Below are 21,457 nucleotides of genomic sequence, written 5' to 3' on the forward strand. Positions count from 1 at the left end.
CTCTAAGCACTTCTAGGGGATTAAGGGTGAGGGTAACTTTTCCCACATTTGAACAGAGCACATTAGCCTGCCTACTGTGGAGCAGGGTCCGTACCTCTGATAGTGAAGGGTGCCTTGTAAGAGATGAAGAGGTAAGAACTGAAACTACTCACGTTGGAGGCATTTAATTTTAATTTAATTAATTTTAAATTAATTAAAGATTAATTTCAATCTTTTTAATTACAAAAAAGAGAAAAAAGGTAGCTTAAAGTGTATTCAGCAGTAAGAAGATCCATCTTAATATCTGGGTACAGGGCAAACATACACTCAACCAGAATGGCTCCTAAAGTCTTGTCTTGTCTTTAAAAGTTCGATTAAGGTTCAGCAAGCAAGCACAGCAGAAAAGTAGAGTTCTTGTGGCTTCACGAAGTGATAAAATTGATTTAAAGATGTTAATGGATGTTCTTCAAAGTTCTCTTTCCAACTTTTATGTAAAAATAAAACTATGCACAACAGGACATGAACATTGTTCCACTTGCCGAACTTTCTTCCATGTTCCTTGGCACCGAGGATTACCAACAGCTTGCCAACGGAGAACTTTATTTCTGAAATGTGACAGTAAATTATTTTTTTTCTTTAAAAATAATTGAATATGGGTTTTCAAATACTTCGAACTATAAGTTTTACTTTTACTACAGTGCTAGATTGGATGCTTTTAGTAAATAAAACTGACAGGTCAGACTTGATTAGCCTTTGAAACAAAACATTTCTAGATAAATGAATCTTATTCCTTATACTGTAAACTCTCGGGAGCAGGGCCTTTCTCTGTACAGTGCCCAGTGCAATGGGGCTTTATCCTCATTAGAGTGTTTGGGCACTACCATAATATACATGTTAATATATACTAAGGATTTTAGTTTGAATTATTAGAATACAAAATTGGATTAAAATCTGTTCCAAATAGTTGATGATGATTTTTAATCCCTGTTCGATTAACTACATTGGGTGTATGGAATTCGAGAGAGTAATGTGCCAACCTGTAACTGCTAGAGCTTGGGATCAAATTCAGATTACAGCACTGCCCCTTTAAAAAGTGTGGCGCTCCTGCAGTATCATCTGCACTATTCCACCTTTTTTATAGTACAACCGCAAGCTTTAAAACCACTACACTTGGCTGTAGGACATTGGAGATATTCATCTAAAAATAAAATGAGATGTTTAAAGTTCTAATCTGCACTTGCTAAATCACTAAATAGCTTGGCCATGGTCTCAGCAGCTACTGTAAATAAAGCATCAAGTTCTATCGGAAAGCCTAATGTAATGAATTTAGGCCTGGGAGAAGGGTTCCTTCTAGGCCAGGCAGAATGGAGAAGTCATCTCAGCTACAGCAGCTGGTCAATGTGAGCTATTTCAGTTCAGCTTTTACATTGATCTTCCATCATTTCACTTCTCTTTAGCCACTGCCTCAACCCTGAGCATTCTTACATTCTCTCCTGCGATCCAGCTGAATAGAAGGTAAGTGAAATCTGAGCTCGGTGTTTTATATTAAAAGTACTAAACAAAAAGCATTTAGACTCCTAAAATTGAAATATAGCTTACCCATCCACACCCAGGCCATCTCCAGAACAACGATGGTTGCCAGTATTCATAGCTGGAGGCTGGCAAGCTACACACACAGTATACCCCTCTCGTAGATACTGCATCCAGCGGGCGTATGGCCGATTCTCCACAGTGCAATGGCGAGAGAGTGATTCAGTTTTAAATTCCACACAATATCTGCACGGAGGTGGGGAAAAAAATAGTACCACTTTAACTGGCTTTAGTACTGATGAGCATAACTTTGTCAGACATTAGCATGTGAATCACTTTTATGCCATATCCATGCATCATACAAAAAGTATTAGCCATTGTTCAGCAAATGACTCATAAGCATCTCTTTCCTAAGCTCTGTATCACTAAGTTACACACCCTTTCAGCCACGACCAAACTATGGATCTTGGTTCTGACATTAATGCACAGCCCAAGCATGACATAATGTACAAAGTTTCTTAAATTAGGATGAAACACTTTAGTAGGATGCAGTCTCCCAATCACTCTTATTTTTAATCTAACGGTGAAAGATAAAACTCAGCGTATGACTCATTGTTTTCAGAATGCCTATTGGTTTCATTGGCCCAGGGTAAACAGAGTAGGCTAGAGCATTAGAGACAGTGATGGAGCTGAGTGGATCAGATCTGTGAGCTACATATTTGTACAGCTTCTGCCACCCAGCCCATGTAGAGCAGTCCTTGGGACTGGAACATTCAGCCAATTTTGTTTATGCAGCAATCTATGTATAACTTCTCAGGCTACTCATAGTTACAAATGTACTTGACTTTGTTAGCTTTATTTATTAATTTTTAAAAAAGCAGTCACTACAAAATTTTCCATGACCTCAATAAATGTCTAATTCAGGATACTTAGCAAATAAAATAATGACCTGGACTGACAGAAAATAAAATGCAGTACAGGAGGAGAAAAATTAGATATGTGGTTATTTAGGGCTGTGTGCTGCCCTTAAATTATTCCATATCAAATTAAATTTCTCTGTGTAGATACAGGGCCAGTGCAACCATTTAGGGCACTAGGATTTGGGGGGCATCATTTTCTTTGGCAGCGACCGCGGCGGCCAGATCTTTGGCCGCCCTGGTCACCGCCGGCATTTAGGCGGAGGGAGCTGGGGCAGTGGAGCGTGGGGAGGGCTGCCTGCGGCAAGGGGAGGGGCGGCACACAGGGGAACAGCCACGGGGAGAGAAGTGAAGCAGCCCCGGCGTGCTCGGGGAGGAGGCAGGGCAGGGGTGAGCTGGGGCGGGGGGAGGCTGCCGCAGGGGGGGCGCCTCAGGGTGGGGGCTCGGGGACGGGGGGGTGCAAGGTAGAAGTTTCGCCTAGGGCGCAAAACATCCTTACACCGGCCCTGTGTAGATAAATACTGTTTAGTTAACAAGATGACCCAAATGTACATGTGAGAGATTACCCAGCTTCCTCTGCATCTGAAGACCACAGTGGCGAGACAGCTCGTCTTTTTCTTTCCTTACTGTATTCAGAGGTAGTTATGAAAGCAGGAACTGAGAGGGGAAAATAGTTAGATTAAGAACACAACCTTTGTGAAGTAAGGTAGACATCTAATCTATATTTTACTTATAGCATCAATTATGTTGTCTTTATTAGAGAAATGATGGCTCATTAAAGATGTCAGAGATGGAAGTCAGTGGTTTATTGAAAACAGTTTCAGCCTGAGCAAACTTCTCTACTCAACCCTGCCAATGTCCCTCCATTCCAGAATGAGGAATGACTGCAGTCTAATCTCTGAGATAGGATGGGAAATGTTTGGGTTAGATTGCGAACTCCATTTTGTAACCTCCATTTTCAATTAACCTCCATTTTGTGTTATGTGCTAACTGCCTAAAAAAAGGGAGGGGCAGATCTATGCTACAGAATTACTTTGATATAACTACGTCCCTGAGGGATGTGAATAATCCACACCCCTGAGCGACACAGTTATACTAACCGAAGCACAGGTGTAGACAGCGCTATGCCAGCAGGAGAGCTTTTCCCACTGACATAGCTACCACATCTCAGGGAGGTGGATTAACTACACCAACGGGAGAGCGCTCTCCTGTCGGTATATAGCATCTACATTAAAGCACTACAGCGACACAGCTGCCCCAGTGCAGCATTTTAGACCTACAAAAGTTAACTATTCCAGTCAGCTACATGCCCAGGAAAAATGCTTGACACATCATTGAAAGACAATCTCTGAGAAGCCATCAAGACAACAATCTAGGGCCATTGACTGTCTCTCAACTTCTGGCCCATCCACATGGTATGGAACAACAAATTTGCAACACGGGAACTTGGAGAGGGGAAGGGATAAGGCTGCCAGTGGCCATATGGCCAAAAGAAGAGAGTCAGGGCTTGTCTACATTTGAAACGCTACTGCAGCACTTCAGTGTGGACACTCACTACAGCAATAGGTGGGGTTCTCCTGTTGACTTTTGACTCAGAAAGGGTGAGATCTCAGGACTTTTATTCTGGACAGTTCTGTACTTGCTAGTGCCTTTTAAAAGTACAGTGACTGTGGCTAAAAAAAATCCTGGCTAACCTGTGTTCCTTGCTTTCACACTAGAAGTCAAAATGCTCCCAGCTAGGTAGAACTCTGAGGGAGTGTATGTGAGCAACTGAGGACTTTGGAGTTTCAGAGACTAGCATACTTCCCAACATTCCCAGTGGCTAAAGGGGGACAAGTCCTGCCCCTGGGGAGTGGGAAGCTTGGGGGGTTGGATTCTGCCCCTGAGGAATGGGAAGCCCTAGTGGGGAGTTGCAGAGCAAACCCATCCTGCACTCACCCCACAGCAGCAGTTCCGGTCGTGTGGGTCTGGCTGGGTTGACTCCCACTCCAGGCAGTGCAACCTGGTCCCTAGCACAGGGAGTTGCGGTGCTGTTCACATTTGGTCTGTCCCCTGGATGAGGGGGTAACTGGGACAAATTGGGGTGAGTGGCACTGCTGGACTAGGGTGACTGGAGTGTAAAGTCCCACATTCCAAGGAAGGGCTCAGACAAGAGGTCAGACTGCGAGTGCATCCTAGAGATGCAGAACAATGTTTAGATTACCCAGACCCAGGGAGCTTGAGCATGTGTGATCCAGCAGCTGGATCCACTTACAACAAACTGCTGATCATCCAGAAGGGGCACTGGGCCAAGATGTAACGGTCTCCATGCCCATTCAGTCCTAGCAAATGAACTGCCAATTGTGACAATTGCAACTGGATATTTTTTTCTTTTTTTTGGTGGTGTTATGGGCACCTATTAAGTAAGAACTGGATTGACACAAATTCATTTCATATAAGCCACTAAATTGGCATCTGATACCATGCAAACCACACATCCTCATTTTTATTTGCACAGCCACATGTGCAAGTCAATTAATCACATGCCTGAGTACCCAATTTGTTGCAAGAACACATACGCATTCATTTTGTTGGTGCACACACTGGCAAAAACTTTGAAAAATCGCTTCTAACTTTCTACAAAGACAAAGAAACATAGCAGCTTAACTTCCTTTGTATTTCCAGTTCTGCCTCAAAGGCTTTCATTCGTTTCTGACTCTACTCTGTTCCCATTGCCACTAGTATGGTTAAATGGGTAAATCCTTGTTTTCATCTGTTCACAAGGCAGGAGTAGTCAGTCCAGATGCAGGACTTCTGTATCCTGTTCTTCCCCAGCCCTATATGCAGGTCTGTTGTTTTCCTGCCTTACTGCAAGCAGCTGCAGTTTGTGTGTCTAAAATGCCACTTTCTTCCATGCCTAAAAGAGGTTCCAGAATGCCACAGAACAGGAGCACAAAGGAAATGTTCTTCCAGAAAGAGCCAGGCGAGAAGGGCTTAAAATTTTATTCTTGTGTCCCTGCCCCTGCAACCTTTTGGCAGCAGGCTTTTTCTGCACTCTCTCTCTCTGTACACAGACACACCCCTTGTATGTAAGTGCAATGGCCAGGCCTGAGCCATAAGGAGCATGATTCTGTAGAAAACCCACATTCCAGCAGCCCCCTGTGGATTATAGACACCAGCAGGACAGATCCAAGGGACTTTTAGGAGGAATAGGGCTCAGAAAGGACTTCTGGGAGGTAGGGGGATGCTGTCTCTTTAGGACTACCCTAACCCCTCTACTTTCAAGAGAATTCTTTCATCTTGGAACCATAGCTAAGATAAACTGGGCCTCTGTTGCCTCCCTTGCAAAGGATCCTTTTACCTCACAGCTAAGAAAATTTTCCTTCTTTAGTAAGGGAGCTCCTGGCTGTACCATGACCTATTGATCCAAGAGGCAAGAAAAGCCTTGTCCTTCATTTTCCCTTCTTGAAGAACCTCCCAAAGGTGGTGAGCTAGATTTGGATCTGGATCACCACACTGTCTCTCTCATTGTAAAAATACCCTCAGAAGGTCATTTGCGAGGAAGAGGGTTGAGTGGTCACCCACATAACAAAAATGTCATGGTCTTCAATGGAGCAGTGATACTCTATTTTCTTCCCAAGGCAGCTTCTCTGGGGTGATTCTGCTTACCTCCCTTTCTGTTGGGAAGATGATGGAAATAAAGTTAGCACTCTTGATTCAACACCTATCCCAGGAACTTACTCAGGCTCTGCAGGTTGAACACTGACTTCCATAAACTGTGGTTGTCCCACCTGAAGGTGGATTTATTGGTGGCTTTCCATTCTAAGCCCATGGACCTACTTCTGGAGACTAACATCCTTTTGTGATCCCATGTATAGGTAAGTAGAAGGGACTGTTATTTAACAATTTACATGCAGGTGGCACTCAGACTGCTATTATAATCTATGCCTCATACGCCTCTAGAGTAGCCATCCCAATGGCTCATGCAGATCTGAGGGGGCAAAGCTGTTTGCTTCAAGCTGCCCTTTATGGTATGTAGGAACCTCTTGAAATAGCTCATCTCAGTTGAATCCCCTCAACAACATATATCAAGCTTCCATCTTCCTTTGGAGCCAACTTCTTGGGTGCTTCTGCACTGGCTCAGAGAGCTCTCTGGATCTGTCTCTGGGATGGGGATATTTCCTCCAAGCTTTGTTTCCTCACTCTTCCCTTTCAGGATCCCAGGCTGGTTGGAGATATGTTGGATATGGTCTTGGAGCATCCAAATAAGGAGTGCCAGTTTTGTGTGTCTGACACATTAGTGCAAATGCTTAAAGGAATACATTGTAAGATGGGTTTAAAAACTATTGAGTGGCCTAAGTCAAGAAAGTGAAGGGGAATATGTAGTTATAGTTCTTTGTACAATAAACTCCTTGTAAACACTTCCAACAATAATATATCCTCTGTAATTTAGGTGAAGTGCATTCACCTTATACACATTGTTTCCTTTTTATTGGGGCTGATTCTGCAAGATGTTAGGAGCCTCCTGTGAGATGTGGAGCATTTTACCTGTCACTGAAAATCCAAACCTGGCCCAAAATGTGTAAGTAAATATTGAAGTCAGAAAGAATAAGCAGCTATGAAATTATATGAAAGTAAAAGATAAAGTTTTAAAAGGGATATCTGATGACCCGAAGAAGAGCTCTGTGAAGCTCCAAAGCTTGTCCACATCCGCCAACAGAAGTTGGTCCAATAAAAGATATTACCTCACCCCCCTTGTCTCTCTCAAAGTTTTAAAATGCATTTGTACCATGTAGACTTTAACTGCAACTTATTGTCATCAATGCCTGGTGGCGGGGGAGGGGGTGAAACTACTATTAAGTGGTGACAAAAGATATCAGGGCAATTCAAATAAATCAGAGAGAGAGTACCGTGTTCATGTCCGCAGTCCTTCCCCTGGTAAGTCAGGTATTCCAGGCAGCCAGACTTCTCTTCAAGTATGGGGCAAGGTTCCCCACCATTTTTAGGTTCCTGCTTCACATAGCGCCTACGCATTCGCAAGTTACGCTTACACTGCTCTGCACAGCCACTCCAGTGACTCCACTCCCCAACGATGCACGGAAGAGCTACAAAGCAATATTTGAATATTACTAGCAGTCAATACCACTATCTTATTACAGTAGCACCCTCTAACAACTCTAGTATTAAAGCCCTCTGGGAATGCCCCTTTACTGAGGGGTTTAAGATGAAACTTTCCCTTTGGGAAGATTATTCCATAGTTGCTCACTTCAGGGTTTCTTTCATGTTTCTCTGAATCATCTGGTTCTGGCCATGCTGGAGACAGGATAATAGACTAGAAGGACCTGTGGTCTGATTTAGTATGGCAATTCCTGTGTTGCTAAATTCGGTTTAAAGGAGAAGAGAAATAAAACATAAAACAATGGAGTTAGGGGGCATCTGCGCTTCACCTCTTTCCCTCCTTGGAGTTACTGGTTTCCCATTTTTAAAGTCTTTTTTTCAAGATGACCTTGTTGCTGGTAACTTATTCCCAAAGCTGGTAGAAATTTTGCCTCCACTTCTTTGTTTTCCTTTTGTTTATGTTGGGTGGTCCCTGCTTGCTGTGCATGAAACTAGGTCAAATTGCCTTGTAATAACACTTTTTTCCTTCATTCACCTCAGAATATTGTATAAGAATATATATTATTGAGATCCCCTTTTAATCATTTCCCAAAGAACACAGTTCAAATTTCTCTAACCTTTTTGACTGATGTGCCTAGATTCTGCTGTTACTCCAGATTTAGATTAATGTAATTCCAATGGCATTACTCTAATATAACTGAGAGCAAGATGTGAGTGGAATTTATTTTAATTTCTGTACACTTTGGTTACCCTTTCTCTGCCTTCATGTCCTTTTCCTTTTTGCTATTAGGTGACAATTCACAAGGTGATGCACAAAATTACAAATTTGGCCCCACAAGTTCCCTTAGATAACACTAGAATATTTTACACTACCTTAAATTTGTCAACGTTTCCCATTATTATTAAGCACCGTGCTGGAGCCAATACTACCCCTAGAAATTGCTCCTCTGTATTTCAAAGGCCACATACCCCTAGCAATAAACACTCTTTGACGTCATGCTGCCACTTGTTCTTGCTTTGTATCTTTGGATTTTGAGGGGGAAAGTGTTCTGCTGTATCAGTCACAGTTAGAGTGATAGAGGGAGAAGGAGCTCCAAGTAAGCACTATTCTTTAGTTGGGGAAAAGATGCGTGGAAGCAGACACAGGCCTGGCCTACACTTAAAATTTAAGTTGACATAGCTACGGTGCTTGGTAGTGAGAAAAATTCACACCCCTGAATGCTATAGCTATACTGATCTAAGCCCTAGTGTAGACACAGCTAGGTCAATGGAAGAATGCTTCAGTCGCCCTAGTTGCCATCACTCAAGGGGATGGTGTTCTGACATTGATGGGAAAAAACTTTCTGTCAGTGTAGGCTGTGCCTACACTATAGGGTTATGCCAGCATAGATATGGCACGCTAGCCATGCCGCTATAGTCCCCATAGGGTAGATGTGGCCACAGACTACGGTATTCCTAGTCTGTTACTCCCAAGAATCATCACTTTTGAACAGAGACTGAATGGCAAAAGCAACAAAGTGAAGCAGCTTAAGGCGAGAGGTTTGAAAATAACAATACAGGTAAACCAAAGTTCTATGAATTCCAATGTTAAGAATTTCTGTTTAATCTAAAATGCCTCTGTGTCCCCCCAGACTGTAAACAGGCTATTGTATTTTGACATGATATTGCAAATCTCAATTTTACAAGCTTTGGGTGCCATCTAAGACTGTTAAATATCAGACTTGACCAATAATACTCATTAGTACACTGTACTTCCATATTATCTTCCATCCACAGAGCTCAAAGCTCCACAAACTTTATTAATGAACAAGGCAGTGAATGCATAAATGCTCCCCAAGTACCTGTTAAGTGATACTATCTTGGGTATGATTGCATTACTTGATCCCATTTTTTTAGATACAATTGTATAAACATACTGCTTAATTTCTTTATCACTTTCACATAATATCTCTTATGCATTCTTTTTTGCATGGAAATTTTGTTCTTACTGAAAGGCTCCTACAATACAGATATTCTACAAGAGCTTTGTTTTGATTGATTGTTTGGTTTTTAGGCCATTTTATTTTTCTTCGATAAAGGTGCACTAAGGATTGTCTGAAGAAGTTCTGATTTGATCTGGTTCTGTTAATATAAATATGAAGGCTTGATATCACTAAATTTACTGGAGACAAAATACTTATCACTTATATAATGCTTGTCATCTTAGATTCCAAAGTCCTTTGTCATTATTCCATTTTACAGATGGGAAAATGGAGGCACAGAGGATTAAAGTGGAATACCATCCAATAAACAACACATATGCCACATTTTAACAGAGAGTTTATAAATCCTGTTCTGTTTATATGTCCTTCCTCAAATCAGACTAATATAGTCTTTATTTTTCCAACGTTCTAGTGGAGTTCATTTTTCACCAGGTAAAATGAGTTTATGGCATAATGGCATACAAATATTGTGTGAAGAGAAATACCAGAACACATGGTCAGCTCATTGGCGATTTCAATCAAAGAAAAAAGGAAAACACTGTTCAACTATATAAAACTTTTGTTTTGTATTATACAGAATTCTTGTGACACCTGGAATGTTTAGCCCAAGTATGGCCTTGCATACTTTTTATGCAGCCGTATAGATGTATTGGATGGATCAGGCAGCCCTCTGAATCAATGCAAGCTGTAAAGACTGGACCATAAGACCTCGTGTTGATTACTTGAGAAAAAGCCTTTCAGGGTGAAAGTGCTTGTGATATAGAAGATAGAATTTAGGTGATACACTAACCAGCTTTTAAATTTTTAAAGGTACTCAATGATAGTGCCTGCAGAAATTCTCAGTAATGGATCTGTTATATCTGATTCTTCCAAACTATCTCTTTCTTTATCTGAAATGCTTCCTTCTCTGGATACATCCACTAAGAATTACATCTTCCTTGCATCTCTCCTCCATATTAATCATGATAAGCTTCTTTCTGCTCTATATTTTCCCTTTCCCTTGGATTTCCCATTCAAATTTTGACAAAACGGCAGCTCTGTATCGTTTTACCTCTAAAAGCATGGACAACAGATCACAAAAGATGTCCCTGGTGGATACGGATACTCTGCAAGCTGCCTGGAAGAAAAGTTTTAGCAGCTTGTTTCCCAGATTCCAGAAGCAGGTTATGGATACATTATCCCAGGGTAAGAAAGTGCCTAATGAAAAGATCTTTGCTTTGTTTGCAATTTAACAGTCACCTTACATTAGACAAATCCATACCAGCGTGACACACTGGCATGAGAGTTCAGCTTTCCATAGCGTCATCTCACCGAGACACTGAGAGTTACAGATTTTGAAAACTGTGCCTATATGGCCTGCTGCATATTTATTTGTTAAATTGTCATAAAGGATTGTATAGGTCTTTAAATTCTGTTTGTGAGATGATTATATACATTACCAGAGATGGCCCAGGGATAATGGGCTTTTAACTGATGCAAATATTTTCTGTGACTGAGTGGAGAAATGCAGGCATCAACTCTCTGCTCTCTAATAACTTACACAGTGACACTTGTTTATATGATCAGGACAAATCTTGCTCCTCTTACTCACAGGGGTGGTCCCATAGAGCCAAATTTACCCCTGATGCAAGTCCATTGACTTCAGTGAACTTGCATCCCTGATGAGTTTAGTCCAGTACCTTATTTCCGCTCATCTCCATCCATTTTGTCCAAAGTGGTGTGGCAAAATTATGTTACTCTCCTGCCATTTTGCCCATGTCATTCCTCTTTAGATGTCTTCACTGGTCTCCTCTCTTCTTCCATCTCAAATTCAAGTTTCTTGTTCTCACTAGAGGTGCTAAGAACATAAGAATGGCCATACTGGGTCAGACCAAAGGTCCATCCAGCCCAGTATCCTGTCTGCCGACAGTGGCCAATGCCAGGTGCCCCAGAGGGAGTGTACCTAACAGGTAGTGATCAAGTGATCTCTCTCCTGCCATCCATCTCCACCCTCTGACAAACAGAGGCTAGGGACACCATTCCTTACCCATCCTGGCTAATAGCCATTAATGGACTTAACCTCCATGAATTTATCTAGTTCTCTTTTAAACCCTGTTATAGTCCTAGCCTTCACAACCTCCTCAGGCAAGGAGTTCCACAGGTTGACTGTGTGCTGTGTGAAGAAGAACTTCCTTTTATTTGTTTTAAACCTGCTGCCCATTAATTTCATTTGGTGACCTCTAGTTCTTATATTATGGGAACAAGTAAATAACTTTTCCTTATTCACTTTCTCCACACCACTCACAATTTTATATACCTCTATCATATCCCCCCTTAGTCGCCTCTTTTCCAAGCTGAAAAGTCCTAACCGCTTTAATCTCTCCTCATATGAGACCCATTCCAAACCCCTAATCATTTTAGTTGCCCTTCTCTGAACCTTTCCTAATGCCAGTATATCTTTTTTGAGATGAGGAGACCACATCTGTACGCAGTATTCAAGATGTGGGCATACCATGGATTTATATAAGGGCAATAAGATATTCTCCGTCTTATTCTCTATCCCTTTTTAATGATTCCTAACATCCTGTTTGCTTTTTTGACTGCTGCTGCACAGTGCGTGGACGTCTTCAGAGAACTATCCATGATGACTCCAAGATCTCTTTCCTTGATCAGTTGAAGCTAAATAAGCCCCCATCATATTGTATGTATATTTGGGGTTATTTTTTCCAATGTGCATTACTTTACATTTATCCACATTAAATTTCATTTGCCATTTTGTTGCCCAATCACTTAGTTTTGTGAGATCTTTTTGAAGTTCTTCACTGTCTGCTATAGTCTGAACTAGTGTGACCAGACAGCAAGTGAGAAAAATCGGGATGGGGGTGTGGGGTAATAGGAGCCTATATAAGAAAAAGACCCAAAAATCGGGACGTCTGGTCACCCTAGTCTTAACTATCTTGAGCAGTTTAGTATCGTCTTCAAACTTTGCCACCTCACCGTTTACCCCTTTCTCCAGATCATTTATGAATAAGTTGAATAGGATTCAACGTTTCCTCTGCTTTTTTTTTTCCTTCTCCCCTCTCAAGAAGAAAGATAGTCTTGTGGTTAATCACTGAATTAGGCCTCAGGAAAATGGTTCAATTCCTTCCTCAGGTATAGATGTCTTGTGTGACCCTGGGTAAATCACCTCATGTTCCTCAGCTGTAAAAATGAGGATGATGCTAATTCCCTCATTCACAGGGGTTTTCTTTACACCTCTCATCTAGTGCCTCCTTCCATGCTGCACCTTAGCACTTAGAATGATCCCTTCTGTTTGTGACCCAGGTGACATTCAGGGCTCCTTTAAATCCCTCCTTCAAATACACAACTATCTCCACATAACATCACACCTCCAAGTTCTTGCCATTCCCTGTCAGAGGCGACGCATGGGGGGACATGCGGGGTCAAGTGCCCCTCTAGATTGGTCTGCCCGGGGGAGGGAGCAGGGCCAGTTGCTTCTCATGCCGGCCACTCTGGGTCGCTGCTCCAGGCTCAGCTGCTGGAGACAGGGGCCCAGCGAGCCATAGCTGGAGTCCCCTCTCCCCCCAGGCACGTTTCTGGCTCACTCCATCCTGTCTCCAGCAGCCAGGCCCAGTTGGGGAGCGGGCAGCCACCGCCAGGCTCTCTCAGGCAGCTGCTGCACTGCACAAAGCAGCAACCCGAAGCGCCAGCTTCAGCCATGTGAGAAATGGCTCCGTCCTGCTCCCCGCCTGGGCCCGCCAGCCAGGGAGAATGTGCGAGGGGGCAAGTGGGAGAAGAACAGAGCCCTTCCTCTACCCCAGGTAACATGGGGCGGGAAGAGCACGGCCAATCTAGGCTGGGCGCAGGGTGGGGAGGTCGCTGGGCAGAGGAGACACGTGGGATGGTCATATGTCATCCCTTTTAGATCGGGAGGCACAAGTCATCTATGCCTGATATACAATCTGGCCTATCTTTCTGGACCACATTGTCAGCTCCTTGGGACAGGAACCAAGTCATCATCTTGTAAGCTCTTTGTGCAAGGAGGCATCTTTTTGTTCTGTTGATACAGATCTGTGTTTGTACAGCACCTAGCACAATGGAGTCCTGATCCATGACTGTGCTGCTAGGCACTACTGCAATACAAATACAATAATGTTATTATTGCTGAATGCTTATATAGTGCAGTTTGCACACTGCTGTTACTCCAGAAATAATAACACATAGCTCAAAATGTCATGTCCTGTGTAGTAGGTGTTTAACACAATCGTAATGGCTTTAACTTTAGGCATCAATAATTTTTTCCCTAGGCAAATGAATGCAGTACAAAAAGCCTATAAGGCATACATGACAAACAGAGAGTTAGTCCATGGGGTCATGAACAGGCCACGGGGGTAAGACTCTCTACACCTGTACATGAAAGGGGAATGGAATGTACTAAGTACAAAAGAATATCTGTTTGTTAGAATCATTATTGCCCTTACAATATTTTCTGTATTTAGGATACGAGATACTGTAATTTTTTCTCACACAGCCTGATCCAAAGCCCATGGAAGTCAATGGAAAGATTCCCGTTGATTTCCATGGGCTTAGAATCAGACCCATCTTCAGTATTAATTTGGTTTCGCTGGGATTTTTGGTAATGCAATTAGTATACATTTCACATCTAAGCACCAAGTCCTATGGGAACTGCATGCATACATCTGAGGGAATAGTTTGGCCCTTTGATTAAAAATTGAAATATTTATACTATGGTGCTAGTTTTCCTTTTTTCTAATCATTCTGTAGTGACGGTTGCATATCCATTAACATCTCAGTTTCCTTACAGCCTACATCTAGACTTCACTCATAGCCAATTTTTTAAAATGTTCTTTTACATGTTGGTATTATGATAGCAACTACTGGTCCCATCTGAGATCAGGGCCCTCTTGTGCTAAGTACAAACACATAGCAAGAAACAGTCTCTGCCCCAATGATCTTACAGTCCAAATAAAACGGGGGACAAAAGGTTGGCAGGGAAACAGAGGCACAGAGAAGTGAAGTGCCTGCCCAAGGTCACCTTGGGCCATTGGTGCAGCTGGAATTAGAACCCAGGTCTTCTAACTCCACTAGGGTCTTGTGACCTATCCACTAGATCATGTCTCCTCCCAAAATATCATCAAATATCAACGTCAAGTTTTCTGGTGCTGTTATTTTCTCAATAAAATAGTATTCAGTGTTGTGTAACTGAAATACCAGCTCAGTAATTATTATAAAACATAATGGTGAGCATATTATCATTATAGTTTCTTATTGATATGGAAATCTCTTAAGTTGTGTAAAGTTTTTACTTTGTCTGCATGTCATTTTCAGATATTAATCATATTTTGCTTTGCTTTTTCTAGTCCTTTAGAGGTAGCTTTTCAATATGGTGTTTGAGGAACAAAATATAAATCATGTTACAGTTATTGGGCACTGTGCCTCAGATTCACTTTGAATTATTTTGAAATGTAGCCCTTATTCCAATAGTGGTTAAATTAAGTTTTTTCTCCCATCCCATCTACATTTTCCCTTCAGTGTACACCACATGTTCTGGATCATTATTTTTCCCATGTTTCCTAATTAAATTTTAAGACACGGGGAAGATTTACAGCTTAATTTATATTAATCTTCTTCCAGCACCTCTTTTCATACAGCACTATATAGTCACAAGTGTCAGACTTTACTCCCACTTTAGTCTCCATTGCTGTTTTATGTTGTCATCTTAAAAAGCTCATTAATAACATTTATGAAGTCATTAATGGCTATCAAAATCCCAGACAGTATTTAGTCCCTTCTGTGCTCCTTTGCTGTAGAAAGTTATAAAGCTTATTTAAAAAACATCTATTAGTTATGTTATCATTGCTAATGCAGACAGAGAATCAACATGTTCATTCACAAAAGTATTTCAGGCTCTCAACGATTCTCTAAGTAACAGAAACTGGGGAGAACTGGGGGAAGTGGAGAGTGAAATGTACTCGTCTCTTTATTGTGTCTGTCTGTCTTCCACAAGCCCCAGATGTTGCCTTTTGTGCTTTTCAGTAACCACAAAAAGAAGAACAGGAGTACTTGTGGCACCTTAGAGACTAACAAATTTATTAGAGCATAAGCTTTCGTGGACTACAGCCCACTTCTTCGGATACATAGCCGTGGCTGTAGTCCATGAAAGCTTATGCTCTAATAAATTTGTTAGTCTCTAAGGTGCCACAAGTACTCCTGTTCTTCTTTTTGCGGATACAGACTAACACGGCTGCTACTCTGAAACCTGTCAGTAACCACGTGATTCTCCTGGGGTTCTATTGGCTGCCATCCACGAGAGAAGGGTAGTTTTAACGGGCCGGTGGGGAGGCTACCCCGGAGATGTGCTTTATGAGGGTACCCTGGCCCCACCCCTCCCTCAACCAGCCTTGACTACTTCTGGGTGTCCCTGACAGGGGTCTGGTTGAAGGTGGCTTATAACACTGTGCCCAAATCCTGGTGAACACGCTGCTGCCCAAGTGCACAGCTCTATGTAAAGTGCTGCTTCTCAACCAAACATCCTTTCAGCATTGTAAACACTGTACGGAAATTAGTTTAAAAATCCCTGTACATAGGTTTTGCAGCCCACACCATACCAGAGCATCTCTTTATAGAGTACCAGGCATGCTACCATGTCTAGGCACAATAGACCTTAACATTTGATTTGACAGCTTTAGAATGGCCTTCTTTCGCTGGTTTCTGGCCCACCTTTAATGTTATTTCTGGGCCAGGGCTGGCTCCAGCTTTTTTGCCGCCCCAAGCAGCGAAGCAAAAAGAAAAAAAACATAAAGCAGATCAGCGGCACTTCGGCGGCAGCTCAAAGAGGAAGAGAGGGACTGAGGGACCCGCCACCAAAGACCCGGACGTGCCGCCCCTTTCCATTGGCCGCCCCAAGCACCTGCTTCCTTCGCTGGTGCCTGGAGCCGGCCCTGTTCCGGGCAGTGCTTTTGTACGTCTTAATATATTTGTTAATTACACAGATTTAAAGATGGTGGGCATTTTAACTATTTCTGTAATTCCCAAAGTACTTTGTCCAATAGAATCAGAAATTTGCAGTGCTGATGGGGATGGAATGACAAAAATGCCATAGCTAAAAACGTAAATGTTGGGTGGGATGACAAAAGTGCTATAGCATGATAGGAATTCCCCCAAATTACCTCTACCCCATTCCTCATCTGAAAGCATTCTAACTTCAGGTTCTTTGCTTTCAACCTTTGCACTTCCATACAAAGGGATACTCACGCTATTTCAATCTATTTTTCTTGATTTTAATGCCATTTCGGGTGGTTTCAAAACTTCCGAACTACTCAGAACCATCTTGCTAATGCTGTTTCTTGTGCATATATCTCAGTGTTTCTAAATGTGTGTGTGCACATGTGCATACATAACTAATAAAATACAGATAAGTTTATTGATTTGCAAAATGTAATGTCTTCCTAGCCCTAGACTGTTGAGGATGAAACAAACTTCCACTGAAATAATATTTGGATTTTTTAAAAGTAAAACACAGTACAATGTTTGTTGGAGTTGCAGAGTATTTCTGAGCATTCTCATTGAAAAGATGAACTCAATTAAATTAGTTTTATAGTTGCACTTTCTGGCCTGGTTGGATGAGTTTGTAGTTATCTGCCCTCTTCAAATGAGAAGACTTGTCGATGCTTCTGCATGCCTGGCTCCTGAGTTAATTGGGAGTTGCTGGCAAACAGCATCTCTCAAGATCAGGCCCTTTTGTTATCCTGCAGCCAATTTTTGTTAACCATCTTCATTTTTCTTCTCTCTCCAGGACTTCACAGACACTTGTACTCCAAGTACATTGTGTTCCTCTGCTAGTTTCCAGGGATGCTTTCAGTAAGCAGGGTCATCCTGTATTACATTCCTAGCAAGTCTCTCTCTCTGAAGCCCTCAAACAGTAGCTCATAATGTCTTCAAACTATTTCCATGGAAGCTTTTCAGAGGTTCTCTTTAACTTTGTGAAGATTAAGCTACATTCTCCCATTTTGGTCTCTTCAGTTCCAGATCTTTTAGCTTAGGGCCAGACTGCCCCTACCCGTGGGAAATCCCTTATGTTAGTCATTCTGGAGGAGGGGATTCCTCCAAATCATTCCATCAAGGAAGTGGGGTCTGGCCCCTGCCCCTCTTCTTAAAATGAACAGGGGCTTCACCCCATAACTGCTGAATCCCCCAAGATCCCTGCCTGGCCTCCCTTTGTCCCAGTTTTCTACTAGTATGGGCTCTACTCTTTCATTAAAAGAGAGAGTTCCGTTGCACGGAGGGGCACCACAAAAAGTGAATGCATGCTTTTTGGTGAGTTTCCTTCTTGTGATGGGGGAGAGGCAGAAGGTGATGGACAATGCATATTCATTTCCCCAATGCTTCATCTACCATCGTGCTGCCCTGTGGGGTTTATGGAAGGGGAGGACATGAATGTGGCAGAACCTCCAACTTCACATCTATGGACACATCAATGTGAAGAGGGTTCCCTTCCTCATATACAGCTAGGAGTTGTAATTGGCCTATAGATAGAAAGTAGCAGTTACTAGATCCTCTTGAGTAACAGACACCTACAAGAGCAACAGTATTTGCAACCAAATTTCCAGTTCCTTTTTTTCATGTGATAGCTGCTTCTTTCCTCTCTGTATATGGTCCGTTACTGCTCTCTACCCATGTTCTCTCCATGAGCTTCAAATAATGCATCACTGCAGTGCAGTCATAGTATGAAAAGTGACTTTACAAAAATGGCACATTCTTATCCAACAAGATTTCTTCTTGAGTCCCAGCAGTTTGAGAGGCAAAAATAGAAGTTTACTACTTTCTGTTTTTGCTAGCTCTGCAGAGCCTATACAGCTATGGGAGAGTGAGCTGGATTCTACTCAGATACTAGGTAATGTGAGCTCTATGAGTAACTAAGCTAGACAGCATCACCAGTCAGCCCAACAAAACATCTTGGAGCAAATTTATCTCTGCTGTGACTCCATTAGCTTTGTGGTCCTATATCCTCATTGTAACTCCTTTACAGCAGGAGAAAATTTAGACAATGGCTTAAAAATAAGATCCATAGCATTTTATGGGGTACATAAAAGTGGGCAGGCAAATTCCAGGCACAGCAACTACTGTTGAACCAGAAACGGGATACACATCCAATGCTATGGGGAGGGATAGGTGAAAAGATTCTTCAGTCTCACTTTTCTGCTTAATGCAACTCCTAGCTGCTATGTTCACACGGGGCCAAATCCATCCCTGTCACTTCACAGCTTGAGGGTGAGTGACACCAATGATGAATTTGCCCCACCGTGTTTTACATTCTAAAGAAAAGTCAGAGCCTCCTTCACATCCTCTTACGCCCATTCCCTAATCCAAACAAGCAAAAAATTTTAAAAAAATCAGGTGGAACATCAAGTGCATAAGCCACCAAGATGCAACAAATAATGTTCTTATTATCCTTCCATCATTTTTACACTATCTTTACATCATCATAAACAATAACGCCAATGCAGTACCCCTCCTGGACTAAACTTTGCAAAGGAATGGAAGTTTGTTTCTCTGAGCTGCACCCCTTCACTGTAAGAAATAACTGGTCATCTTGAGTCATTTCCTTGCATTCTTTATTCTGTTGTGACTCACCCCCTGTAAGAACTGGAAGAAAACTGGCTGACTCTACTGCTACTAACTAATGCCTCAGGTGGAAGGAAATGCCACAGGGTGAAGTTATTGTACCAAACAGCAGTGGGAGCATGAACAGCTGATAGCTATCAAACCTCAGCTGCCTGCACTTGCCTGCCCTATGCCGGGGTGGGTGCTGCGTGACCTACCTGGGCACGCCTGCGAGTAATCATAGCAGCAGTCCCCCGTGAGCTTGCAGGCTTCATCACAGAAACAGGTCCCATAGACTCGGTCCATCCTCCAGCCGGTGCTGGCACAGCTTGGGTCCCGGCCAGGGCAGCATCTTCTCTCTTCAGAGCAGCCCGCTTCAGCCCGGTGCCAGAGTCTCCACGGCGCCAGCAGCACCACCCAAAGGACACTGGCCAGGGCCCTTGCGCTCATTGCTTCCCCTTCAGCAGCGACGGGTCCGGAGTGAAGGATTCAGACGCTCCGGCTCCCTCGCCCGGCTGAGCTGCGGGCCCCCGCGATCGCCTCCCCCTAGGCCGCCTGCTGCAGCATCCCGGCTCGGCTCCCCCAGCCCGGCTGGCAGCACTGAGTCATGGTCACCGGGTGCCCTAAAAGCTCCGCCGAGACAAGCACCGGGTCGGGATCCGCCAAGCCCAGTGCGGGCGGGTCAGACGGCGGGCAGGGAGCGCACGTGGGAGCAGGGCAGAGGACGGGGCGCTGGGGACATGCCGGGAGCTAGTCACTGACCCGTAGCTTCCCCACCGCCGCCCCGGCTCGATCTCCGAGGCTCGCGCTGCGCCTCCCTGCAGCCCGTGCGGGCAGAACACCCTGGCCTGCCCTGAGGAATGCGGGGCGGGTGGGGGCTCGCGCTGTGATCCGGGGCTGGCTCCATCCTCCTGGGCACAGCAAGGAATGTGACTGGCTGCGGGCCAGAGAGCGAGACAAGGCTGCTGGCGGCAGCGGCCGCTGCTACTTACTGCTGGGCCTTCTGGCACCACTTCCCTGTTCCTTCTGTCAAGCAGCCGCTTCAGATTGCCTCCAGGCAGGAGCCAGGGCAGCCCCCCTGGCCTGGCTGACCTGCTTTCCTCAGGGAACTGCTCCAAATGCTTCTGCAGTGGCCCTGGCAGTGATTAATTTTTGCCAGGGCTGAGCCTCTAGACTTGGCAGCTCATAGTCCCAGCACCTCTGAGTTTGCCAGACAGTTACAAAAATAAAACAATTGCTTGAGGCCCAACACCTGGTTCATTACAAATTAAGCACTGGGCCCTAGCCTGGTTTAAGATTGCAAGCTAGAGAGTGAGTTACATTGGAGGCCAGCTCCTGAAGTCCTTACAGGCAAAGCTCTCTGATTCATTAGAAGCCTGACTGAGTGGAGAATGAGAAACGCTCTCAGGATTTGGACCCAAAAAGATAGAGGACCTCACACTGCTCCCATAGCCACCGCTGGCAAACTTTTCCTGCACTGGCATGGCAGCCCAGGAAAGTGTTAGTTGGAGCCCTTTGTACCACCATGAGCTTGTGAGGGTTTCTGTTCATAAATGCCATACTTTCAGGAAGGTGTGACTCCGCTGTGAAAAGTTGCTCTCGTCTAAAACATTGTCTCCGTGTAGTTATTTGTTTGTTTATGTAGATCTGGCAAGTGGAAATTGGCTGTGGAGGAGCCAATAGTTTGTTGTCTTAAGAATATTTCTGAGGTCAGGACACAATTAACAGACTAAGGGGTATTTATTTCTTAATAAATAAATAAAAGTAGGTTGCGGGGGGGGGTCACAAAAGAAATTGTAATTGTTGGCATTGTAAACAAGAAGCGGGCAGCATTATCTCCTGAAAATGTAACCAAACTTGTTTGTGTGAGCGATTGGCTGAACAAGAAGTAGGACTGAGTGGACTTGCAGGCTCTAACATTTTACATTGTTTTATTTTTGAATGCAGTTTTTTTGGTACATAATTCTACATTTGCAAGTTCAACTTTCATGATAAAGAGATTACACTATAATACTTGTATTAGTATTTTTTAATTCACCCATTTCTTTTGTTTTTTATAGTGCAAATACTTGTAATAAAAAATAAATATAAAGTAAGCACTGTACACTTCGTATTCTGTGTTGTAATTGAAATTAATATATTTGAAAATGTAGAAAACATCCAAAAACATTTAAATAAATGGTATTCTATTATTGTTTAACAGTGCAATTAATCGTGATTAATTTTTTATTGCGCAATTAATCGTGATTAATTTTTTAATTGCTTGAGAGCCTTATTATCTACCATATATGCTCCAAGACTTAAGCGACTTGTACCAGCTGAATGTCAGTCTGAACTTTAAATCTCTCC

General features: G+C 43.1%; 1 protein-coding gene across 1 annotated transcript; it reads right to left on the reverse strand.

Moving 5' to 3' along the window:
* Positions 1-153: 153 nt before the first annotated feature.
* SBSPON (somatomedin B and thrombospondin type 1 domain containing) lies at positions 154-20,124 on the reverse strand. The gene is made up of 5 exons (XM_005309281.5): positions 19,327-20,124; positions 7,316-7,510; positions 2,993-3,083; positions 1,579-1,755; positions 154-584 (listed from the first exon to the last, which is right to left on the reverse strand). The coding sequence occupies exons 1-5, from the start codon at positions 19,556-19,558 to the stop codon at positions 467-469; spliced, it is 813 nt and encodes a 270-aa protein (XP_005309338.2). The 5' UTR covers positions 19,559-20,124; the 3' UTR covers positions 154-466.
* Between the last annotated feature and the right edge of the window lie 1,333 nt (positions 20,125-21,457).

The sequence above is a fragment of the Chrysemys picta genome, chromosome 2 (assembly GCF_011386835.1).
Source record: "Chrysemys picta bellii isolate R12L10 chromosome 2, ASM1138683v2, whole genome shotgun sequence".
Taxonomy (NCBI): Eukaryota; Metazoa; Chordata; order Testudines; family Emydidae; genus Chrysemys; species Chrysemys picta.